At 40.2% G+C, this 27,302-nt stretch overlaps 1 protein-coding gene across 1 annotated transcript in view; it reads left to right on the forward strand.

Moving 5' to 3' along the window:
- LOC143416079 (NACHT, LRR and PYD domains-containing protein 12-like) overlaps window positions 1-26,941 on the forward strand; it is a 28,129-nt gene extending 1,188 nt beyond the window's left edge. The window contains exons 2-7 of the mRNA XM_076881455.1: window positions 3,533-3,712; window positions 6,673-6,852; window positions 11,232-11,411; window positions 14,356-14,535; window positions 21,085-21,258; window positions 26,137-26,941. Of these exons, the coding sequence (XP_076737570.1) occupies window positions 3,533-3,712; window positions 6,673-6,852; window positions 11,232-11,411; window positions 14,356-14,535; window positions 21,085-21,258; window positions 26,137-26,329 (1,087 nt within the window). The 3' untranslated portion in view covers window positions 26,330-26,941. The remainder of the gene's footprint in view (window positions 1-3,532; window positions 3,713-6,672; window positions 6,853-11,231; window positions 11,412-14,355; window positions 14,536-21,084; window positions 21,259-26,136) is intronic.
- Window positions 26,942-27,302: the final 361 nt, after the last annotated feature.

Genomic DNA, 27,302 nt, shown 5'->3' on the forward strand with positions numbered 1-27,302 from the left:
GCTGATGATGAGGTGAAGCCACGTTAATGACAACGTGTACAACCATTGGAGATGTGAGCAGGACAGACGGAGCAACTGAGGGAAAAAGTGTGGACTTTATACCAGTTTTTAAATTGTGTTGATCGGCCGCGTAAAACCTGAGCTATGATAAAATATCTGCAATGTTTGGTTTTCTTCCTGAATAGTGTTGTTGTTTATAACAACGATAGTATTCAGTATTTATTGCAACAAACTTTGTTGTTTGCAAAACTCAGTAACTTTTTTGAAGAAGTAACTATATAATTAATTGTCCAACATTGGTCATTATATCCTGTATTTTGCAGACAGAGTTACAGACTCTCTCCCAGACCACAGACTCATAATACAAGTCAGAGCTTTATAAAAATAGAAAAAATAAAGTTGTGTTTTCAAAATTGGAGTTCAAGTTATTTTTACTTCCAATAGTGTTAACATGCTACAGGTCATGAACAAGGTTGTTTTTAATTTTCATTGTAAGTGGGCTAAAGCAGTTAATTAAAAGTAGTCTAACATAAATGTAAATGCTGTAATTTGATTACTTTAATAAACCGTGTAACTTGGATGGATAAGATGCTGGCGTGACCACAGTGCACACGTCTGCTGTTGCTCACAGTGGTCCAAGGGACGATCAGGGAGTTTGTGTGTTCGCTCAGACACATGAAACATTAGCGGTGACTGGCAGGGAAAAGGGGAATGATAAGACTTACTGTAAATATAATTATGTATGTATTGAAAAAGGAACAACTAAAATGTTCCAGCTGAAAAATGAAATCAGTTTCAGTTTGTTTTCTTTACAATTCCAACCTTTTATTTTGAAATGAGCTGCTCATTCCTGTTTAGAGTTGATGAGCTGATGTGGGTGAGAGGACTCAGGCAGCCTGACAGAGTTGATGTCCAGGTCTTCCCTGCTTGTCCTGATACACATAAACATGAGTATCCTTGCAGGTCAGATCTCATCAGTCACACCTGTTAGTGCAGCTCTCCTCTAGATTGTAGTGCTTGTAAAACTAGGATGATTTTAGGAGCCTGGACCGCAGATCTAAGGGAAGATATGACTTGGAAAGACTAAACCAACCTATTAGAGGTGTTTGCACTAACATAGATAAATACTCAGATTTACACCTTTAGTGTCTCACAAAGGGTTGAAAAGTGAATGTGCACAGAGAGGTTGGTGGTGAGACGGGCACTTCCAGCACTGTAGATGTGTTCCAGCTCAGTGTTCATGGAAATAATCCGGAGAGCAGGATTCCTTGATGAATGTTACATCTTCTTAAAGTTATAATCCACAGGGAAAACTGTGAAACTGTCGATCTGATATCTAGTCAGCCAATCAGGTGTTTACATGCCCTTCACTGATCTCCAGCCCCACCTTATTATCAGTTTCTCTCTCTTTTACATCTGAATTATCTTCACTTCACATTTCAGTCAGTTCAGATTTCATTAGCACGTTCACTTTAGCATAATCCATTTTAATCCAAACACCTTTCTCTTTAAACTCTGTTTGTCAGTCACAGTATATCCAGTACAATCCTCTTTTTCACTGCGTCACACACATTCAGAGATCAGAGTGTCCTGTGTGTGCTCTCATTCACTCACACTCACTCTCATATGGCTGAAGTCTGTTTGTACACAGGCTGTCAGCTGGCCTGAGTTAGGCCTGTCTCTAAAATCATTATTTTATTACTTTTATTCTGATTCATCAAAGCCAAACTCAAACATATTTATATTTACTGATTATGTTCTCATCAGTAATTAACAGTCAGTACATTCAGATATGAATCATAATTCGGTGTTTAACATATTATCACAGATGGACTGCACAGGAGATCTCCTTTATGAAGAAACTGTGAAAGTTTGTCCAACAGTGGGAAACATTTCAGAGAACATCTCAGAGAATATCTGTGAAGCAGAAACTAAACATAATAATAGAAGAAAAGCCAAATAATGATCCAAATCCTGCTCTGAGACTATCAGACAGTAAAGGCTTCCAAAGACTGCTCACCTCTCAGACTTACTTAAAGATGCTGGTGCTGTCCTCAGATCAGCTGACCTGCTGGGTCTCCATGATCAGCTTTGTTTCTTGGAGATAAAGGCTGAAGCCTTTAGAGCTTCAGTTCTCCAGAGCAGCAGGATGTCTGAGGTCCACAAAAACACAAAAACACAGCAGCTAAAAATAGTTGTTCAAAGAAAACGAGGTGGGAGCTGCTGATTCCTGAGCTTTGATACTGGATTAGCTTCAGTAGTTATTCAAATCACTGCTGTAGGAGCTACATTTAGTCACAGCCTACTGTCTTCTTTGAACAATCACAATGACTACTGTTCTAAAAAACAAGCACACAAAGAACCAATGAGAGTGTAGAACATGATAAAGAGCTCCTGTGATGGTGGCAAAGAAATGAGCAGCAGACGGCCGTCTACATGTTGTAGTGGTTTACAGTCACCAGGGGGCGCCGTCACGGCCACGCAGTCAGTGGGCTGCTCTGCTTGTGCTGTTGTTGGTGAAGCTGAAGTGAAAGCGAATGTTAAAACAATGAAAAGTGTCCACTGCAGCCTCCATCTGAGCTTGTCATGTTCTTCTTCTTTGATCCTTCGTGTTTGTGCTGAACACTGCTGTCGCTCTCTTCCCTGTTCCCGCCCACTTTCTAACCAATCAGCATTGGAGCGTGCACAGCGTCGTCCACACTGAGCTTTGTTGTGAGCGCATGGACTCGTCTGCAGAACATTTGTATGGGCTCAAAATGTGGTCATAAATATTTTGTACTTGTAAATCAGGATTTGTATGTGTAAAAAAGATTTGTGTGTGTGTAAAAAAAGATTTGTGTGTGGACTTAGCCAAAAAAAACCCCTGCAAGTTACAAGTACGAATTTTGACCCTATTTTTCTTCCTTTCATCTGATTGGTCAATGTCATGTCAATCACAAATGTAACTATCCAATCAGAGAACAGATGGGTTTGGCTGTCGGAGGGGCACTTTTTTGACCTGACGTTCCCGTCACAAGTGTCTTCTAAGTGAAGTTACCAGGTTCAGGTCCAGCTCTGTTTATCTGGAGCTGCAGTAAATGATCCGTCCTCACAAAGCAACACAGACACCAGATATGCAAACACAGCATCATACAACACAACCAAGAGATCCAAAGAATCATCTCTGCATTTCTGTGGCTGATGCTGCTGGAACGAAGCTGTTTGAAACCTTGTTGTTCTGCACTTTGGGACCTGAAGAGGAACCTGAACCTCTGTGCAGAGGGTTCAACTCTGAGGATTCCTGTTCAGTTTTGTTATTTCACACGGCAAAACTTGACAACTTTATGATAAATGTACGACTTCAATGTGAAAAATTCATTTTTTTCTCTTGTTTGTTTGAAGCTGCTTCCTGTTGGCTTCAGCTGTTTGGAGTTTCCATTTTCTAAACTTCTACATTCTGAACCTTCTTCAGCTCTGAACAGATGATGAAACACTGAATGATTTCAAGCTCACACTTTGTCTAATAAACTTACATCTTTCATTTTTTATTCAGATTGAAGGACTGTGATTTGTCAGAGATCAGCTGTGATTATCTGGCAGCAGCGCTGAAGTCCAACCCCTCGTATCCCAGAGTGCTGGACCTGAGTGGAACCTACAACAACCTGCAGGATTCAGGAGTGAAGCAGCTGTGTGTTCTTCTGGAGAATCCACGATGTCGATTTGAAACTCTGAGGTCAGTCACATGTTTTAGTTGTGCTGAGATGACTATGATGTGAAAGTTGTGCTGACACTGTGGATCAGTAGGCCCACACACCTCTATACAGGAAGTCTGGTTCTACTCTTTGTAGAATTTCTGATCCCTGATCCTCTGAGTCTGACTCAGTAGATAATGCAGAGTTCTGAGCTGATGTGGGTGAGAGGACTCAGGCAGCCTGACAGAGTTGATGTCCAGGTCTTCCCTGCTTGTCCTGATACACATAAACATGAGTATCCTTGCAGGTCAGATCTCATCAGTCACACCTGTTAGTGCAGCTCTCCTCTAGATTGTAGTGCTTGTAAAACTAGGATGATTTTAGGAGCCTGGACCGCAGATCTAAGGGAAGATATGACTTGGAAAGACTAAACCAACCTATTAGAGGTGTTTGCACTAACATAGATAAATACTCAGATTTACACCTTTAGTGTCTCACAAAGGGTTGAAAAGTGAATGTGCACAGAGAGGTTGGTGGTGAGACGGGCACTTCCAGCACTGTAGATGTGATCCAGCTCAGTGTTCATGGAAATAATCCGGAGAGCAGGATTCCTTGATGAATGTCACATCTTCTTAAAGTTATAATCCACAGGGAAAACTGTGAAACTGTCGATCTGATATCTAGTCAGCCAATCAGGTGTTTACATGCCCTTCACTGATCTCCAGCCCCACCTTATTATCAGTTTCTCTCTCTTTTACATCTGAATTATCTTCACTTCACATTTCAGTCAGTTCAGATTTCATTAGCACGTTCACTTTAGCATAATCCATTTTAATCCAAACACCTTTCTCTTTAAACTCTGTTTGTCAGTCACAGTATATCCAGTACAATCCTCTTTTTCACTGCGTCACACACATTCAGAGATCAGAGTGTCCTGTGTGTGCTCTCATTCAGTCACACTCACTCTCATATGGCTGAAGTCTGTTTGTACACAGGCTGTCAGCTGGCCTGAGTTCGGCCTGTCTCCAAAATCATTATTTTATTACTTTTATTCTGATTCATCAAAGCCAAACTCAAACATATTTATATTTACTGATTATGTTCTCATCAATAATTAACAGTCAGTACATTCAGATATGAATCATAATTCAGTGTTTAACATATTATCACAGATGGACTGCACAGGAGATCTCCTTTATGAAGAAACTGTGAAAGTTTGTCCAACAGTGGGAAACATTTCAGAGAACATCTCAGAGAATATCTGTGAAGCAGAAACTAAACATAATAATAGAAGAAAAGCCAAATAATGATCCAAATCCTGCTCTGAGACTATCAGACAGTAAAGGCTTCCAAAGACTGCTCACCTCTCAGACTTACTTAAAGATGCTGGTGCTGTCCACAGATCAGCTGACCTGCTGGGTCTCCATGATCAGCTTTGTTTCTTGGAGATAAAGGCTTAAGCCTTTAGAGCTTCAGTTCTCCAGAGCAGCAGGATGTCTGAGGTCCGCAGAAACACAAAAACACAGCAGCTAAAAATAGTTGTTCAAAGAAAACGAGGTGGGAGCTGCTGATTCCTGAGCTTTGATACTGGATTAGCTTCAGTAGTTATTCAAATCACTGCTGTAGGAGCTACATTTAGTCACAGCTGACTGTCTTCTTTGAACAATCACAATGACTACTGTTCTAAAAAACAAGCACACAAAGAACCAATGAGAGTGTAGAACATGATAAAAAGCTCCTGTGATGGTGGCAAAGAAATGAGCAGCAGACGGCTGTCTACATGTTGTAGTGGTTTACAGTCACCAGGGGGCGCCGTCACGGCCACGCAGTCAGTGGGCTGCTCTGCTTGTGCTAATGTTGGTGAAGCTGAAGTGAAAGCGAGTGTTAAAACAATGAAAAGTGTCCACTGCAGCCTCCATCTGAGCTTGTCATGTTCTTCTTCTTTGATCCTTCGTGTTTGTGCTGAACACTGCTGTCGCTCTCTTCCCTGTTCCCGCCTACTTTCTAACCAATCAGCATTGGAGCGTGCACAGCGTCGTCCACACTGAGCTTTGTTGTGAGCGCATGGACTCGTCTGCAGAACATTTGTATGGGCTCAAAATGTGGTCATAAATATTTTGTACTTGTAAATCAGGATTTGTATGTGTAAAAAGAATTTGTGTGTGCATGAAAAAAATTTGTATGTGTAAAAAAGATTTGTGTGTGTGTAAAAAAGATTTGTGTGTGCGTGAAAAAAACTTTGTATGTGTAAAAAAGATTTGTGTGTGTGTGTAAAAAAGATTTGTGTGTGTGTAAAAAAAGATTTGTGTGTGGACTTAGCCAAAAAAAAACCCTGCAAGTTACAAGTACGAATTTTGACCCTATTTTTCTTCCTTTCATCTGATTGGTCAATGTCATGTCAATCACAAATGTAACTATCCAATCAGAGAACAGATGGGTTTGGCTGTCGGAGGGGCACTTTTTTGACCTGACGTTCCCGTCACAAGTGTCTTCTAAGTGAAGCTACCAGGTTCAGGTCCAGCTCTGTTTATCTGGAGCTGCAGTAAATGATCCGTCCTCACAAAGCAACACAGACACCAGATATGCAAACACAGCATCATACAACACAACCAAGAGATCCAAAGAATCATCTCTGCATTTCTGTGGCTGATGCTGCTGGAACGAAGCTGTTTGAAACCTTGTTGTTCTGCACTTTGGGACCTGAAGAGGAACCTGAACCTCTGTGCAGAGGGTTCAACTCTGAGGATTCCTGTTCAGTTTTTTTATTTCACACGGCAAAACTTGACAACTTTATGATAAATGTACGACTTCAATGTGAAAAATTCATTTTTTTCTCTTGTTTGTTTGAAGCTGCTTCCTGTTGGCTTCAGCTGTTTGGAGTTTCCATTTTCTAAACTTCTACATTCTGAACCTTCTTCAGCTCTGAACAGATGATGAAACACTGAATGATTTCAAGCTCACACTTTGTCTAATAAACTTACATCTTTCATTTTTTATTCAGATTGAAGGACTGTGATTTGTCAGAGATCAGCTGTGATTATCTGGCAGCAGCGCTGAAGTCCAACCCCTCGTATCCCAGAGTGCTGGACCTGAGTGGAACCTACAACAACCTGCAGGATTCAGGAGTGAAGCAGCTGTGTGTTCTTCTGGAGAATCCACGATGTCGATTTGAAACTCTGAGGTCAGTCACATGTTTTAGTTGTGCTGAGATGAATATGATGTGAAAGTTGTGCTGACACTGTGGATCAGTAGGCCCACACACCTCTATACAAGAAGTCTGGTTCTACTCTTTGTAGAACTTCTGATCCCTGATCCTCTGAGTCTGACTCAGTAGATAATGCAGAGTTCTGAGCTGATGTGGGTGAGAGGACTCAGGCAGCCTGACAGAGTTGATGTCCAGGGGCCTGTTCTTCGTACCTTGCTAAGTAAGTTAGCTGGATTAGATTGTTGACGATTTCGCGTGATCCTGGATCGTTCGGTTCCCCGAAGCTCATCCGGGACTTGCTGTCATAGCAACAGAGCCGTAAGCGTAAACCTGCTCGGGAGCAGGTTTACTTTATGTAAACAGGATTAGATCGCGGCCACGCAGGTATGTCCGCTTCATGTATACGAAAGCAACAGCGATATTTTACCACTGTTTCACCATAAATAAATATTATCAATGTAACTAAAGATAATGCAGCACTTGATCCTTTTATTGATGTCACACAGATACATACAGGTCATTCCCTAAAAAAGGGAAATGTACTATTAACATTCTATTACATGTATGTGATTATTACAGATGTAATTCATATTTCACAGTAGTAATTGTAAATTACTTCGTGTAATCAAGATGAGAGACCACGGCTATAAAAGCGAAGGTGGATTTGGGAAGTCTGTCGCAGCCATGTCCTGTCCGTATACGCGACCAACCCATTGCGGAAGGTGCAGGATTGATAAGGAGAGTTGTCAGAATTCAGCGTATATTGCGGGACAGACAGGATCCTTTAGCTCAGCGCGACAGTGTGCTCATTGAGAGATATCGATATTCCCGTGAGGGTATTATTTACTTAACCAACTTGTTGACGAGGGGGTGCAGGACCACCACCTGTCTTTTTTTCCTCTGCCCTTTTCTTGGTTGCTGTTATGAACAAACTAACAGAGTATTACAGGCCAGTATTACCTTGCCAAGAGACGCAAAGCAATCTAAGAGATAAATATTACCATTCTGTAGAATACTCCTGTATTCCACTTTTACTTGTTCCCATGTTCTTGTGGGTCCTGTTGTGGCTCTAATGTGAAAGGGGATATAATATAACATATTATAATATAATATAATGCCATATGATATTGGACAATATAGTGTCATATGATAGATCTACCCTACCGCCTACTGGTGTTGGCCAGAGGGGCCGATGGCGCGATATGGCAGCCTGGCTACAACCGTAGCTGCCTCCACCAGTGTGTGAATGTGGGAGTGAATGAATAGTGGTATCGTAAAGCGCTTTGGGTGCCTTGGAAAGCGCTATATAAACCCAATCCATTATTATTATTAAATTACCTACGAGTTTGATTTGTCAGCAACTTTCTGCCAGCCCTCTCTCCTTGCTTTTGCAGCCTTTGCAGTGTTCTCTTGCGTTTTAATTAAACTCTGAAACTCCTGAAATCCCTCACTCATGAGTTCTTGCTCTGCTGCCGGAAAATACCGAGCACGCCCCTTCGACATTTTCGCCGACCAATCAGCGGGTTGCCGATCAATGTTTCTACTATCGATGCGTAGCCCCTTTTACGACACCCAGTGATGTCACATTACTGCGTCCAGCTGTACTAATCGTCAACAGCAGGCGTGTTCGGGGAACCGGATTAGCGAGCTCACGGTTAGCGCGATGGTTTGATCTTGGATGTAGTAAGCGAAGTACGAAGAACAGGACCCAGGTCTTCCCTGCTTGTCCTGATACACATAAACATGAGTATCCTTGCAGGTCAGATCTCATCAGTCACACCTGTTAGTGCAGTTCTCCTCTAGATTGTAGTGCTTGTTAAACTAGGATGATTTTAGGAGCCTGGACCGCAGATCTAAGGGAAGATATGACTTGGAAAGACTAAACCAACCTATTAGAGGTGTTCAAACTAACATAGATAAATACTAAGATTTACACCTTTAGTGTCTCACAAAGGGTTGAAAAGTGAATGTGCACAGAGAGGTTGGTGGTGAGACGGGCACTTCCAGCACTGTAGATGTGATCCAGCTCAGTGTTCATGGAAATAATCCGGAGAGCAGGATTCCTTGATGAATGTTACATCTTCTTAAAGTTATAATCCACAGGGAAAACTGTGAAACTGTCGATCTGATATCTAGTCAACCAATCAGGTGTTTACATGCCCTTCACTGATCTCCAGCCCCACCTTATTATCAGTTTCTCTCTCTTTTACATCTGAATTATCTTCACTTCACATTTCAGTCAGTTCAGATTTCATTAGCACGTTCACTTTAGCATAATCCATTTTAATCCAAACACCTTTCTCTTTAAACTCTGTTTGTCAGTCACAGTATATCCAGTACAATCCTCTTTTTCACTGCGTCACACACATTCAGAGATCAGAGTGTCCTGTGTGTGCTCTCATTCACTCACACTCACTCTCATATGGCTGAAGTCTGTTTGTACACAGGCTGTCAGCTGGCCTGAGTTCGGCCTGTCTCTAAAATCATTATTTTATTACTTTTATACTGATTCATCAAAGCCAAACTCAAACATATTTATATTTACTGATTATGTTCTCATCAATAATTAACAGTCAGTACATTCAGATATGAATCATAATTCAGTGTTTAACATATTATCACAGATGGACTGCACAGGAGATCTCCTTTATGAAGAAACTGTGAAAGTTTGTCCAACAGTGGGAAACATTTCAGAGAACATCTCAGAGAATATCTGTGAAGCAGAAACTAAACATAATAATAGAAGAAAAGCCAAATAATGATCCAAATCCTGCTCTGAGACTATCAGACAGTAAAGGCTTCCAAAGACTGCTCACCTCTCAGACTTACTTAAAGATGCTGGTGCTGTCCTCAGATCAGCTGACCTGCTGGGTCTCCATGATCAGCTTTGTTTCTTGGAGATAAAGGCTGAAGCCTTTAGAGCTTCAGTTCTCCAGAGCAGCAGGATGTCTGAGGTCCGCAGAAACACAAAAACACAGCAGCTAAAAATAGTTGTTCAAAGAAAACGAGGTGGGAGCTGCTGATTCCTGAGCTTTGATACTGGATTAGCTTCAGTAGTTATTCAAATCACTGCTGTAGGAGCTACATTTAGTCACAGCTGACTGTCTTCTTTGAACAATCACAATGACTACTGTTCTAAAAAACAAGCACACAAAGAACCAATGAGAGTGTAGAACAGGATAAAGAGCTCCTGTGATGGTGGCAAAGAAATGAGCAGCAGACGGCCGTCTACATGTTGTAGTGGTTTACAGTCACCAGGGGGCGCCGTCACGGCCACGCAGTCAGTGGGCTGCTCTGCTTGTGCTGTTGTTGGTGAAGCTGAAGTGAAAGCGAATGTTAAAACAATGAAAAGTGTCCACTGCAGCCTCCATCTGAGCTTGTCATGTTCTTCTTCTTTGATCCTTCGTGTTTGTGCTGAACACTGCTGTCGCTCTCTTCCCTGTTCCCGCCCACTTTCTAACCAATCAGCATTGGAGCGTGCACAGCGTCGTCCACACTGAGCTTTGTTGTGAGCGCATGGACTCGTCTGCAGAACATTTGTATGGGCTCAAAATGTGGTCATAAATATTTTGTACTTGTAAATCAGGATTTGTATGTGTAAAAAAGATTTGTGTGTGTGTGTAAAAAAGATTTGTGTGTGTGTAAAAAAAGATTTGTGTGTGGACTTAGCCAAAAAAAAAACCCCCTGCAAGTTACAAGTACGAATTTTGACCCTATTTTTCTTCCTTTCATCTGATTGGTCAATGTCATGTCAATCAGAAATGTAACTATCCAATCAGAGAACAGATGGGTTTGGCTGTCGGAGGGGCACTTTTTTGACCTGACGTTCCCGTCACAAGTGTCTTCTAAGTGAAGCTACCAGGTTCAGGTCCAGCTCTGTTTATCTGGAGCTGCAGTAAATGATCCGTCCTCACAAAGCAACACAGACACCAGATATGCAAACACAGCATCATACAACACAACCAAGAGATCCAAAGAATCATCTCTGCATTTCTGTGGCTGATGCTGCTGGAACGAAGCTGTTTGAAACCTTGTTGTTCTGCACTTTGGGACCTGAAGAGGAACCTGAACCTCTGTGCAGAGGGTTCAACTCTGAGGATTCCTGTTCGGTTTTTTTTATTTCACACGGCAAAACTTGACAACTTTATGATAAATGTACGACTTCAATGTGAAAAATTCATTTTTTTCTCTTGTTTGTTTGAAGCTGCTTCCTGTTGGCTTCAGCTGTTTGGAGTTTCCATTTTCTAAACTTCTACATTCTGAACCTTCTTCAGCTCTGAACAGATGATGAAACACTGAATGATTTCAAGCTCACACTTTGTCTAATAAACTTACATCTTTCATTCTTTTTACAGATTGAAAGACTGTGATTTGTCAGAGATCAGCTGTGATTATCTGGCAGCAGCGCTGAAGTCCAACCCCTCGTATCCCAGAGTGCTGGACCTGAGTGGAACCTACAACAACCTGCAGGATTCAGGAGTGAAGCAGCTGTGTGTTCTTCTGGAGAATCCACGATGTCGATTTGAAACTCTGAGGTCAGTCACATGTTTTAGTTGTGCTGAGATGACTATGATGTGAAAGTTGTGCTGACACTGTGGATCAGTAGGCCCACACACCTCTATACAGGAAGTCTGGTTCTACTCTTTGTAGAATTTCTGATCCCTGATCCTCTGAGTCTGACTCAGTAGATAATGCAGAGTTCTGAGCTGATGTGGGTGAGAGGACTCAGGCAGCCTGACAGAGTTGATGTCCAGGTCTTCCCTGCTTGTCCTGATATACATAAACATGAGTATCCTTGCAGGTCAGATCTCATCAGTCACACCTGTTAGTGCAGCTGTCCTCTAGATTGTAGTGCTTGTTAAACTAGGATGATTTTAGGAGCCTGGACCGCAGATCTAAGGGAAGATATGACTTGGAAAGACTAAGCCAACCTATTAGAGGTGTTCAAACTAACATAGATAAATACTAAGATTTACACCTTTAGTGTCTCACAAAGGGTTGAAAAGTGAATGTGCACAGAGAGGTTGGTGGTGAGACGGGCACTTCCAGCACTGTAGATGTGATCCAGCTCAGTGTTCATGGAAATAATCCGGAGAGCAGGATTCCTTGATGAATGTTACATCTTCTTAAAGTTATAATCCACAGGGAAAACTGTGAAACTGTCGATCTGATATCTACTCAACCAATCAGGTGTTTACATGCCCTTCACTGATCTCCAGCCCCACCTTATTATCAGTTTCTCTCTCTTTTACATCTGAATTATCTTCACTTCACATTTCAGTCAGTTCAGATTTCATTAGCACGTTCACTTTAGCATAATCCATTTTAATCCAAACACCTTTCTCTTTAAACTCTGTTTGTCAGTCACAGTATATCCAGTACAATCCTCTTTTTCACTGCGTCACACACATTCAGAGATCAGAGTGTCCTGTGTGTGCTCTCATTCACTCACACTCACTCTCATATGGCTGAAGTCTGTTTGTACACAGGCTGTCAGCTGGCCTGAGTTCGGCCTGTCTCCAAAATCATTATTTTATTACTTTTATTCTGATTCATCAAAGCCAAACTCAAACATATTTATATTTACTGATTATGTTCTCATCAATAATTAACAGTCAGTACATTCAGATATGAATCATAATTCAGTGTTTAACATATTATCACAGATGGACTGCACAGGAGATCTCCTTTATGAAGAAACTGTGAAAGTTTGTCCAACAGTGGGAAACATTTCAAAGAACATCTCAGAGAATATCTGTGAAGCAGAAACTAAACATAACAATAGAAGAAAAGCCAAATAATGATCCAAATCCTGCTCTGAGACTATCAGACAGTAAAGGCTTCCAAAGACTGCTCACCTCTCAGACTTACTTAAAGATGCTGGTGCTGTCCACAGATCAGCTGACCTGCTGGGTCTCCATGATCAGCTTTGTTTCTTGGAGATAAAGGCTTAAGCCTTTAGAGCTTCAGTTCTCCAGAGCAGCAGGATGTCTGAGGTCCGCAGAAACACAAAAACACAGCAGCTAAAAATAGTTGTTCAAAGAAAACGAGGTGGGAGCTGCTGATTCCTGAGCTTTGATACTGGATTAGCTTCAGTAGTTATTCCAATCACTGCTGTAGGAGCTACATTTAGTCACAGCTGACTGTCTTCTTTGAACAATCACAATGACTACTGTTCTAAAAAACAAGCACACAAAGAACCAATGAGAGTGTAGAACATGATAAAAAGCTCCTGTGATGGTGGCAAAGAAATGAGCAGCAGACGGCTGTCTACATGTTGTAGTGGTTTACAGTCACCAGGGGGCGCCGTCACGGCCACGCAGTCAGTGGGCTGCTCTGCTTGTGCTAATGTTGGTGAAGCTGAAGTGAAAGCGAGTGTTAAAACAATGAAAAGTGTCCACTGCAGCCTCCATCTGAGCTTGTCATGTTCTTCTTCTTTGATCCTTCGTGTTTGTGCTGAACACTGCTGTCGCTCTCTTCCCTGTTCCCGCCTACTTTCTAACCAATCAGCATTGGAGCGTGCACAGCGTCGTCCACACTGAGCTTTGTTGTGAGCGCATGGACTCGTCTGCAGAACATTTGTATGGGCTCAAAATGTGGTCATAAATATTTTGTACTTGTAAATCAGGATTTGTATGTGTAAAAAGAATTTGTGTGTGCGTGAAAAAAATTTGTATGTGTAAAAAAGATTTGTGTGTGTGTGTAAAAAAGATTTGTGTGTGTGTAAAAAAAGATTTGTGTGTGTGTAAAAAAGATTTGTGTGTGTGTAAAAAAAGATTTGTGTGTGGACTTAGCCAAAAAAAAAAAACCTGCAAGTTACAAGTACGAATTTTGACCCTATTTTTCTTCCTTTCATCTGATTGGTCAATGTCATGTCAATCACAAATGTAACTATCCAATCAGAGAACAGATGGGTTTGGCTGTCGGAGGGGCACTTTTTTGACCTGACGTTCCCGTCACAAGTGTCTTCTAAGTGAAGCTACCAGGTTCAGGTCCAGCTCTGTTTATCTGGAGCTGCAGTAAATGATCCGTCCTCACAAAGCAACACAGACACCAGATATGCAAACACAGCATCATACAACACAACCAAGAGATCCAAAGAATCATCTCTGCATTTCTGTGGCTGATGCTGCTGGAACGAAGCTGTTTGAAACCTTGTTGTTCTGCACTTTGGGACCTGAAGAGGAACCTGAACCTCTGTGCAGAGGGTTCAACTCTGAGGATTCCTGTTCAGTTTTTTTTATTTCACACGGCAAAACTTGACAACTTTATGATAAATGTACGACTTCAATGTGAAAAATTCATTTTTTTCTCTTGTTTGTTTGAAGCTGCTTCCTGTTGGCTTCAGCTGTTTGGAGTTTCCATTTTCTAAACTTCTACATTCTGAACCTTCTTCAGCTCTGAACAGATGATGAAACACTGAATGATTTCAAGCTCACACTTTGTCTAATAAACTTACATCTTTCATTCTTTTTACAGATTGAAAGACTGTGATTTGTCAGAGATCAGCTGTGATTATCTGGCAGCAGCGCTGAAGTCCAACCCCTCGTATCCCAGAGTGCTGGACCTGAGTGGAACCTACAACAACCTGCAGGATTCAGGAGTGAAGCAGCTGTGTGTTCTTCTGGAGAATCCACGATGTCGATTTGAAACTCTGAGGTCAGTCACATGTTTTAGTTGTGCTGAGATGAATATGATGTGAAAGTTGTGCTGACACTGTGGATCAGTAGGCCCACACACCTCTATACAGGAAGTCTGGTTCTACTCTTTGTAGAATTTCTGATCCCTGATCCTCTGAGTCTGACTCAGTAGATAATGCAGAGTTCTGAGCTGATGTGGGTGAGAGGACTCAGGCAGCCTGACAGAGTTGATGTCCAGGTCTTCCCTGCTTGTCCTGATATACATAAACATGAGTATCCTTGCAGGTCAGATCTCATCAGTCACACCTGTTAGTGCAGCTGTCCTCTAGATTGTAGTGCTTGTTAAACTAGGATGATTTTAGGAGCCTGGACCGCAGATCTAAGGGAAGATATGACTTGGAAAGACTAAGCCAACCTATTAGAGGTGTTCAAACTAACATAGATAAATACTAAGATTTACACCTTTAGTGTCTCACAAAGGGTTGAAAAGTGAATGTGCACAGAGAGGTTGGTGGTGAGACGGGCACTTCCAGCACTGTAGATGTGATCCAGCTCAGTGTTCATGGAAATAATCCGGAGAGCAGGATTCCTTGATGAATGTTACATCTTCTTAAAGTTATAATCCACAGGGAAAACTGTGAAACTGTCGATCTGATATCTAGTCAACCAATCAGGTGTTTACATGCCCTTCACTGATCTCCAGCCCCACCTTATTATCAGTTTCTCTCTTTTACATCTGAATTATCTTCACTTCACATTTCATTCAGTTCAGATTTCATTAGCACGTTCACTTTAGCATAATCCATTTTAATCCAAACACCTTTCTCTTTAAACTCTGTTTGTCAGTCACAGTATATCCAGTACAATCCTCTTTTTCACTGCGTCACACACATTCAGAGATCAGAGTGTCCTGTGTGTGCTCTCATTCACTCACACTCACTCTCATATGGCTGAAGTCTGTTTGCACACAGGCTAATCTGGGACTCTCCACCATTTGACCCTAGAAATAAAGAAGCTTCTTGGATGAGAGGTGAAAGGCGAAACGACTTCAAGAAACTTAAAGAAGTCCAGATGCCTTTTTTTCTAAGCTCTTTAGATAACTGCGAACCTTCACAAACGCCTCATCAGTGGGACTCTCAGAGCTACCAGCCCTTTGCTACAATCACAAAGCTCTTCATTGAAATCAATGATATCAAAGCTGGAATCAAGCTATAGCCATATACACTGGTAAAGACTTCGTATCTCGAAATAATATACTGAAGTGGCAATGCAGAAATTGAAAATAGGCGGACGTGCTACCTATGCTATTAGTAGAATGGACATTGGCCTGCTGGCTAAGGAAGGCCCTGTCTCACATAGAGGTGAGAGAGGCCCCCCTCGAAGCCCCCTCTTTTATCGGGGCTTACTTAGGGTCATATCGGGGACCCCACAGTTGGAAGTCTTTTTTTTTTCTTTTATTTTTCTTTGACCAAATAAAGCTTATTTCTGTAGCTGTTGTTTTATACAGCTTTAATGTTAATATTAACATTTGCTTATGTATGTTCAGGGAGTGGTCTGATGGTACATGTCGTTGTTACATTAATAATATTCAAATAGTAAGGGTATGCTTAAAGATAAGGTAAAAATCATATCATATAATGTAAATGGCCTGTCGAATCCAATTAAACGTAATAAAATTTTAACTAAAATGAAGAAAGAACAAGTACAAATAGTGTATCTACAGGAAACCCATCTAGACTGTAAGGAGCATGAAAAACTGAAAAGAATGGGTTATACAACAGTTTCTCCTCTTCCTATAAAACTGGACGAAGGAGAGGAGTGGCTATCCTGTTATCAAGCAAATTACTCTTTGAAAAAATATCCGAGATAAGTGATAAAGAGGGACGTTATATTTTGGTAAGGGGAAACATTGAGGGGAACCCAGTCACGTTGTTAAATATATATGCACCCCCTGGAAGCGATATTTATTTCTTTAAGAAAATCATAGATGTGATGGTAACAGAGACAGTAGGTTTCCTAATTTGCGGAGGAGATTTAAATAAACATCTACAACCAAAGCTAGATATTTCCAATAGAAAAGCACAGAATACTAAAACATTAATTAAGAATATAAATACATTGATGAAGGAGGTGGGACTAATTGATATATGGAGAGACTTGCATCCCTACCAAAGGGATTATACTTTTCCTCACCGCACTCGTTATACACAAGAATAGATTATTTCATAACTTTTGGGAAAAATAAAGATAAAATAAACACTTGTGCAATTGGAGCAATAGAGTTAAGCGATCATGCACCAGTATACGTGTCTGTTGATTTAAACGTGCAACCAAAACTCAATAATTGGAAATTAAATTCAAGCTTACTGAATGATCCTCACTTTAAAGGACAAATTAAGAAAGAGATTCACTTCTATATGGAAACTAATGACAATGGTGAGGTGTCTCCTCCTATACTGTGGGATGCCTTAAAAGCTGTCCTGAGAGGGGAAATTATAGCAATATCCTCTTATAAGAAAAATATGAGAAATAAGAAATTAGAAGAGCTACAAAATAAGAATTAGAGAAAAGGCATGAAAGAAAAACATCTCAGGATATATTGAAGGAAATTAGGAAAACAAGAAATGAAATAAATGATTTGACCACATATGAAATTTTTAAAAAAATTAATGTTTCTTAAACAAAGGTATTATGAGGGAGGATCAAAAGCAAAGAATGTATTAGCCTGGAAACTAAAAAAGAAAATAGCAGATATTACAGTTCACATCCAGTGACAAAACTAATAAAAAATAAACCAATAGAAGTTCAGAGTGCATTTGAAACATTTTATAAGACTCTGTATGCTAATAACACAGAGAGTAGTATAGTTGAAATTAACAGTTTTTTAAATTCTCTTGATTTACCAGTACTGAATGAAGAACAGAATAAAACTTTGATTGAAGATATAACAGAAAAGGAACTAAGAATAGCAATAAGTAAAGTTAAAAATAAATAAATCTCCAGGATCAGATGGATATACGGCAGAATGGTACAAGGAGCTAAAAGAAGAATTAATACCAGTGATGCTTCTAACAATGAATTGGATCCTAAAGAAGGCTCAAGTACCTTCGAGCTGGAAAGAAGCAATTATCTCTGCCATCCCAAAAGAAAACAAGGATAAATTAGAATGTGGGTCATATAGACCAATATCTGTTCTTAATACAGATTACAAGCTGTTTACATCTATCATGGCTCGACGATTAGAAAAGTTCTTACCTAATCTAATTCATAATGATCAAACAGGTTTTATTCGAGAGCGCCAAATACAAGATAATGTGCGACGGACATTACAAATTATTAATCATATTCAAAAGAATAAAAAAGAAGCAATGATAATCAGTATCGATGCAGAAAAATCATTCGATTCAGTTAATTGGAATTTTCTTTACCGAGTCTTGCATACATTTGGCTTTCACGAAAATATAATTAAGACAATACAGGCACGTTATGATAACCCTACGGCAAGGATTAAAATTAATGGCTACCTATCAAATAGTATTAAGCTGCAAAGAGGAACAAGGCAGGGCTGTGCGTGCTCACCATTATTATTTGCGTTATATCTGGAACCATTGGCTCAATATATAAGACAAAATAAAGAAGTAGAAGGTATTAATATCCATTAAAAGGAGCATAAATTAGCCTGCTATGCAGATGATATTTTAATATTTTTGGGTCAACCATCAAACTCTTTACCTAAATTAATGCAATCATTTGAATACTTTGGTCGACTATCTGGATATAGGGTTAATATGAGTAAAACACAATTGCTTAAGTACAACTATATTCCATCAGAAGAAATTAAAAATAAGTATCAATTAGCATGGCAAACAGAGTACTTTAAATATCTAGGAGTCATAATACCGAAGGATCTTACAGAACTATTAGAACGAAATTATTTACCAATACAGAAAAAAATTAAGGAACATATAGCGAGATGGAATCTAATTCCATATTTAAGTTTATATTCGAGAATAGACTCAATTAAAATTAATATTCTTCCTAAATTATTATATTTATTTCAAACATTACCAATAGAAATGAACCAGAAACAGTTTAATGAATGGGATAAAATTTTGTCAAGATACATATGGCAAGGAAAAAGGCCCCGAATTAGATTTAAAACCCTACAACTTAACAACGGAAAAGGGGGTGGGGCTTACCTTCTCTTAGGGAATATTATTGGGCAGCACAATTAAGGCCTATGATATGCTGATGTAATCCTTCATATGACGCTCAATGGAAAGTTATTGAGGAGAGTCTGACCTCCATCCCCATATAAGCTATTATAGCAGACAGAAGCTTGCAAAATTTAATAAAAACTATTGAAAATCCATGGATCAAGTTGACTTTTAAAATTTGGGAAACAGTAATAAAAGAATATAAACTAGAAGAGGATATAGCAGTTCTTAAGTGGTGTGCATATGACACACATTTTGCTCCAAATAAATTGGACACCAGATTCAAAGATTGGACATATAAAGGATTAACAGCTTTATGTATGGTAATGGAGGAAGGCAGACTAATTAGTCTTGATAAAATGAAAGATAAATATTCATTAGAAACACAGGATTTTTATAGATGTCTACAGATGAGGCATTTTGTCAATAAAACGATAAAAGCTAAGGCTGAATTGAGTAAACAGCTGCTAGACGTATTTAAAAGGGCAGTTCAAATAAAAATAGAGGTATTATAGGTGACCTCTATAAAGGATTAACAAATATGAAATTACACTCAACCTTGTATATCAAAACAAAATGGGAAATGGAGGGAGGAATAGAGATAAAGGAGGAAGAATGGACAACAATATGGGTATATCAATGGAAATGTAGCAGCTCACAGAGCTGGCGGGAATTTGGGTGGAAATGCCTGATAAGATATTTTATTACACCTCGCCAAAAATCTCACTATGAAGGTAACCCTCCCGCTTGCTGGAGAAATTGTGGAAATACAAATGCAAATCACTATCATATTTTCTGGGACTGTCATGTTATTAAAACTTATTGGAAGGGAATACATGCAGCAATACAAGAGACATTTGGAAGATATTTACCTTTGGAAAGTAAAACTCTACGTTTTGGACTTATGCCAGAAGGATGGACAAAGAACGATAAATACTTGTTTAATATTTTACTGGCAGCAGGCAAAAAAGCCATCACAAACAAATGGCTTTCTTCAGAGAGCCCAGCTATGAACACGTGGATGAACATCACACTGGACATTTACAGAATGGAGAAAATGACAGCAGATGTGAACTACAAGAGGGACCTGTTTGTATCACGATGGAAGAAATGGATGGACTACATTAGAAAACGCAGGCCAGTTTTTGCTTTTGCGTTAGATTTTGACTTTGTTAACTACTAGAAGACTACAGGAAAAATTAGTTACATTAATGGAAACAAAAACACACTCCCTATATTTATTTATTTATTTTTCTTTCCTTTTTCTTTTTCCTTATGTATTTTTTATTTATGTTGTTTGTTGTTTCCTGTTTTGCTTCTTTTTCTTTTCTTCTTCTTCTTTCATTCTTATTGTATGGATATTTTAGTTGTTTAAATATAGAAAAAAATAAAAAAATATATGTACTGAAAGATAGCTGAAGTTGATGGTATTGTATAGTGATTCTAAAATGTCAATAAAAAAAAAAGCTGGAATCCAATGAGTCCAAGTCTTCTGCTGATTCAGCATCACATTCATCTTTGCTCCTTGTTCTGCATCCCCACCATGGACTTCATTCCTTTCCAAGCCAGCCTTGAGTGTCCTTTATTCAGCTCATCCTCTGCTTTACTTTTACACCTGATTTTAGCTGCTTTTCTTCTCTCCCTCATAACAAGACAGCTTCTTCTGCCTGAGAACATGTTGGAGTGATTTACTAATCCAGGGCTGATTTTTGGGGAAAATAGTTCCCATTTTCAAAGTAATCCCCATTTTTCCCAGAATGAAATGTAAGTAGAAATAAATGATCTAAGTGAGAACATGAGCCTTTAAAAAGGCTCTTCTGAGGCTGCTGTCAGTGGTCAAAGCCTCCAACAAAGCTCTGTAAGTACATATGTGATCATAGCTTTAGCTTTTAAATGTTTATTCTAGTTAACACAGATCAGGTGGAACAACTCCAATGAAATATCAAAAATATTAAGTGGTCATCGGTACTCAGTTTGTTCAATACTGAATACAATGGAGCACAAATTGTCCACGTTTCTGAAATATTTCTGGGTGTAACTGTCACCAAAGTGCAATTTAGACCTGGCCTGTGGTTGTTATCTAAGTGATAATCATCAATTCTACTAAAACAAATACAAAATAAAGAAGTTTGACACATTCTGTTGATATCAAAAGCACACTGAACAATTCAGTGTTGTTTTACTGCTGTTCTCTCTTCACTTCTTCTCCTCTGATTCTCTCCACATGTTGCTCTGCATCAGTGCTCAGTTTCCTGACAAAACAAGATGAAATATTGCTAAATATAATAGTATCTCATTACACTTCAACATAAGTGTTTTATTTTTGTAATTGTTTATCTGTTATTTTTCAGACTGAGTCACTGTGACCTGTCAGAGAGAAGCTGTGAAGCTCTGGCCTCAGGTCTCAGCTCTCAGACCTCTAATCTGAGACAGCTGGACCTGAGTAACAGTAACCTGAAGGATTCAGGCGTGAAGCTTCTGTCTGAAGGACTGAAGAGTCCACACTGTACACTGGAAACTCTCAGGTGAGATCAAGCATTTTTCTTTCATCAACTGACAGAATTAGCAGATTAATAATAAGGCAGCCCTCTAATAAGAGGAGAAGTGGAGGTGTTTTGAAGGGCAACATACTGTTATGTTAACAAGACAGGAAGTAGTTCCTGGGAACTGCTTCCTTTGTTATTGTCTCAGTAGAAACATGATGGTGGAACAGTGATGAGTTTGCAGAGGTGGATCCACACAACACAACAATGCAGTTGCGAGCTGAAAGCAGACTTCTCACAGATTCTGAGGCTGCAGGTTTCATCACTGTCCAACCAAAATTCACTGAACCAGCAGTAAATGAACGTCCAAAACTACACTTCATGTTTAAAAAACAGATGATCAGGGGGATTTGTGTTTACATCTTTTTTGTGTGATCTGTTCACCTGCTGTTTCAGCTGTTTGGTGGTTGTTGAGATGGTTTTGTGACCTTTTAGCTGAGATTCTGACGTTTCTGTAGATACCACACATGTCTAATTACTTTGTACAGCATGAATGGCCATAACAAGGTTTTTAACAGTAAGAAAAGTTGTAAAACTTCAGAAAATATAGTTAAAAGTCCAAAACCTTCTACGTCTGGTGGCTTGTGGTAAGGAGCAGATCAAACGAGTAAAGAATTACGTTATAATTATAAATGGCTTCAACAGCACATTCAGGTCTGTGAGACTCATTCAGACACTGAGCCGTGGCTCTGTGCTACATGCACATATTTCTGCATCTCTGCCATTCAGACACACTTTATATATAGTTTATTTTATGTAGTATTCAATACTGAACTGTACATTTAGTCTTTTTAAAGGCAGCAAGTTTTATTCAGTGTTTTCATAAAAGCCTTATTTTTATCCATTTACTGCTATTAGGAAGAACACGTGAGGTTTAAGACCTGGACCAGTTTGAAACCTTTTGTCCTCCACAGTGGAAAATGGGTGGAAATAAAAATGGGTCTCACTTTAGCCAGCTCCTAATTTTATCAGTTCTGCTCTCAGCGTCTCCTGTATATCTCCTGTATAAATGTTGCACTCAGCTTTGTGGTCTTCAATATCACTGAAATGCAGCCAGATGCTGCTCATTTTGCCTTTTCACTCTTTCCTGACACGCTTGCATTTCAGTACAGCTCCCATTTCTCTGTGTACTGGTCTCTACCACTACCCTTGCTGTCTATGGGACATTTCCGTCCTCTTTCACATAATGGTATGATCCCAGTCTGTCTCTTAAAGTGTTTGGCCACATGGTTTGCTCATCAGAATAACATCTCAGCCGTGCTCACATTGATTATCAGCAAGCCTGAAAATTCATCAATATTTGACATATGAAATTATCTCAAGGCCTGGATTTGGCCCACGGGCCATATGTTTGACACCCCTGGTTTACACAGTTTGGTATTCAATGTACAAGTGAGCTAGCTCTCAGCTAACTAGCAGACAAGCTAACTGCTGGGACTGCGTCTTTCTAACAAGAGCGTCAGACACTCAGACTGGTTTCCTTTGTGGATGATGATGTGTTCTCACACTGATCCTTCATGCTGATGCTGCCATCCACCCACTGCTCCTGGATTCCTCATCATCATCTCCATCAGCCCTCACAATACTCCACCTTCTTCAGCTTCATGTTCAGCAGCCTGGATGGACAGTAATTCTTTCCATGGGTTATGGTGGGACATTGAGAGCTGAAGTCAAACAGCAGTGAGAATGAAAGACTGATTCATTTCTATTTAGTCTTGTGATGTGCAGCTTTGTTCAGAGCATTAAGGCCCAGCAAAGATTACTGAGGTCATAGAGTTCTGATGAAACCTGTGTGCTTATAGAAACTGAGACCAGATGAACCAGAATAGAAGGACATTAAAATGAAGTGTCAGCTACACAAAGGCAAAGCTATTCAGTTGTTGCTGTGAGTTATTTAAATGGAGGATGGAGTCAGACTTTAATCTAGTTTTTTACAAAGTTCCCTCAGCGTCCAGAGCCACCAACATACCTTTGATCAACAGCAAGTGAACATTTATAAATGTGTGTTTGCAGAACAGGAAGCAGCAGAACTATTGTTCTGTTATCAGGCAGCAGCACAAACGCTCATCAGCTCATTTACTGTGCAGGACTTTGAGTGTGTGAAGTGTGTGTTTGTGCTGGATTTCCTTTGGAGAATCTCAGTCAGAAACCAGACAAAGAAAAACTCTTTCAACAGTCCAGGTTGAGTTGACAACATGAACTGCATTTATCTTCCTCTGACTGACATGTTCTTCCTCCTCTGCACCGAGCCAGCTGCTGAGACTCACAAGCTCATTGACATTTTCTGATGATAAAGAAACTCTCTTCTTCTGCACAATATGAGCAGCAACAGAGAAGAAGCTTTCACAGGTACAGATGTTGCAGCTGTGGCCAAGTACATGTGCTGCATGTTTGGAGCAGCACTCTAATGGACAGGCCTCTGTATTGATGGTGGGCTCTGCTCTGTATCCACCACACTGTTCTCAGCTGAGTCTTCCTCCTGTTCACACTCTGATGAAGCACCAACAGGGCCAACTTCTTCTCTGGTGGCTCGGATGTTGTTGCTTCCACAGGTTTCCCTCCAACAACCCTCTGTTCCTGCAGTAAGTTCAGTAAGATCTGGGTAAACACTTGAGCTCCTTGAATCTGGCTCCAGCAGCAGTTTTCACATATACAATGTTGGCATTTTGCTTGCGTGTCTCCAGGTCTGTTCTGAATGTAGACTTGAATTTGACCACGTAGGCGGGGTCATCATCTGAGCTCTCCATCACCTGAGAGAGATGACAAAACACAGAATCACAGAGCATGAAACCAACGTTTCTCCTCCCAGAAGTTCAGTCACAGACCTGCAACAGAAACAAGAGTCAAAGATTCAAATGACGCAGAGCTTTCATTTACTTATATCCACAAACATGTCCTCTACATATTCATGCTGTATTTACACACACATACAGAGGCTGTTTGTCTCTCACACACCGACAGGACACTGAGAAATACATCATGTTAAATATACCTGCAGGCTTCCAGCTGTGCACTTTGTCCCTGTCAGCTGTGATCGCCATGGCAACCTTGGTGTTGTGCGCGATGCAGGGACGTGTTCAAAGGCAGACGTCTGGCAGCAGCATCATATTTGATGCACTATCTGTACTGAGTGTGCTGACTTTATTTCAAATGTCCCACTGCTGTGCAACATGAATCACATGTTCTGCACGTTTCTGTAACTCCCAGGTAACCATGGTTACCCAGCCACGCCCAGTAGTCTCCAGAGAGACCAACAGCTGGTTCATGTTGTAACGCCGTGGCTTTCGTAGTCTCTCCTTTTTCTACAGCTCATGTGTTCTTCTTGTGATGCTGCGTCTTGAGGCTCATACATGCCGTCATTTGTTGATCCTAAGAACGTTCCTCAGACCGACTTCTTCAACAACAGATAACTTTAGTTGTATCAACACTGCCTCCTGGAACAGTTTAAAATGAACATGTCAAAGATCTGTACCTGTCTCCATGTTTCTGTCCCCGCCCCTTTCTTTCTGTCCTGGGTCATGTGAGCGCTGCAGTAGTATTAGGCCCACCCTCAATGCTCCCATTGGCTGAGATGCATAATGACGCCCATTTCAAGCCAGCACTGATCAACATCCCTCCTGTGACCCATGGCTTTTATATTCAGAGCCAGTGAGCACTTTCACAATAATCATGATTTTAAAAACTGTGATTAAAATAATTGCTGACGTTAATCAGTTAATGAGTTAACGAGATTATAACAGGTTAAGTTGCCCTAATAATTAGACTTTGATGACAAACTGATGTGATATCCATGTTTCCTTTGTTGGACTGTGGGCGAGTGTCAGAACTGAATGTACTGAGTAACATGTAGAGTTTAAACATGTGTCAGTTCCAGTTTTAGAGCTCTAAAGTGCAGCTATCATGTTAGGAATATGTTAGGAATAGACAGGAACACTGAGCACACTGAGGTCAAATCTTTATTTTACCACTCGCTGCATTCTTGATGTTCATGAATTCAGCAGCTTCATGATTGTCTGCAGCATTAATCTCATATTTCCATTAAAAGTGTTGAATTTGACTGTTTGATGTTCTTTATGATCTCTGGCACCAGTTCATCTGTAGGCTGAGCTCAGTCCATCCAGTTAGTGAAATGATGTTTAAAGGTCTCCTTGTTCTGTGAGCGTGCACAGATCCTGAAGCAGAAAGCCTGGGTTACAGAGAAATGATCATCACTGTGATGATGCTCATCATCTCTGACTGGGATTTGAGGTTTTGTCAAAGCAGCAAAGAAAGCCTGGCTATGTTGGACTGGGTGTGGAAGCAGCTCCCAGTTTGAGTTCAGGAGACAGACACCCTCTCTACTTTGAAGATCAGCTTCAAACTTTCCTTTTTGATAAAGCTTATAGTTCGAGCTGGATCAGGTGAACCATCCCTTAGTTATGCTGCTATAGGCTCAGGCTGTTGGTGGACTTCCCATGATGCTCTGCTTTCTTCTCCCCACTTTTCACTCCTGATGCTTTTATATGTCACTACTGCATGTCCTTAACTTTTGTCTCTCTGTTTTGTTCTTGTCTCTCTGAGCTCATCTCTTCTCTTTCCCCTCACCCTGCAACCAGTCATGGTAGATGCTCCTCCTGGAGCCTGTTTTCACTGGGAGGATCTTTGTGTCAAAGGGAGTTCTTCTTCCCACCATCACCAAGTGCTGCTCACAGTGGAGGCGGTCACCTTACACTGTTAAACAGCTTCAGATGACTGTTGTTGTCTGTTGGGTATTGTCACTTATAAATAAAGTTACATTGAATGGATGTAAATGGATAGATGTTATTGTGACAAAGAGAAAACAACTGTTGACAGATAGATTGTTGTTTTGTGTGTTTGCAGTCTGTCAGGATGTCTGATCACAGAGGAAGGCTGTACTTCTCTGGCCTCAGCTCTGAGCTCCAACCCCTCCCATCTGAGAGAGCTGGACCTGAGCTACAATCATCCAGGTCCCTCAGGAATGAAGCTGCTGTCGGCTGGACTGAAGGATCCAGGCTGGAGACTGGACACTCTCAGGTATGGAGAGAAAATCTGATAGAGGAGGAAGAGCTGGAAACATTTCCCGTGTCTTTCACTCACTTCCTGTTTGTTTCCTGCAGATGAGACATGAACAATCACACATGCAGGAATATTTTCAGGGACAGACACACTAGTCTAGCTGGATAGTTCATGGATATTTATGTAGGGGTCTCCAAGGAGTCTGTTTGCAGGAACATTTAGGTCACAGGTGTACCTGATATAGATACCAGTGTACCTAATAAAGTGTCAGCTAACATTTGGAAATGGAAGCTTAAATAATGACAAACTGTACATTCACAGCTGAAGTCACAATAAATTTGTTCTCAAGTGCACATTTTTCTGTTATTGTTCTCAAACAACAGAATGAGAATGAAATATTGATTCTAACAGGGCCCATAAACAGCATTAGCTTAGTAGCATTAGCTTATCAGAGTTTCCATCATGGTCACACAAATCCTTAGCAGAGAAAAGTGGCCTACTTAGCAATAGCTGCTCAAGTTGTATAAAGAAAGGGAAAACAGTATTAGCATTAGCTGCTAATGGCAGCTTACTTAGCATAAACTGTTCACATCTTTATAATGCAAGGGAAAGGAGTCACTCATGGAAGCCTATTTAGCATTAACGTCTCACATCATTATAACACAAGGGAAAAGGGTATTAGCGTTAGCTACTAATGCTTATTCACCTCAAATTAGCTTTAGCTGCTAATGGTAGCCTACTTAGCATTAACTCCTCACTAATATAATGCTAATTCACATCAAATTATCATTAGCTGCTCATATTGTTATAAGGAAAGAGAAAACGGTATTAGCATTAGCTACTAATAATTATTCAGCCCTAATTAGAATAAGCCTCTAAAAGCAGCCTACTTAGCATTAACTCCTCACATCGTTGTTACCCAACGGAAAAGAGTATTAGTATTAGCTACTATCATTTTTAATAAGTAAGAGAAAACAGTGTTAGCATTATTGAATAATGCTAATTCACAC

Source organism: Maylandia zebra, unplaced genomic scaffold (assembly GCF_041146795.1).
Source record: "Maylandia zebra isolate NMK-2024a unplaced genomic scaffold, Mzebra_GT3a scaffold11, whole genome shotgun sequence".
Classification (NCBI taxonomy): domain Eukaryota; kingdom Metazoa; phylum Chordata; class Actinopteri; order Cichliformes; family Cichlidae; genus Maylandia; species Maylandia zebra.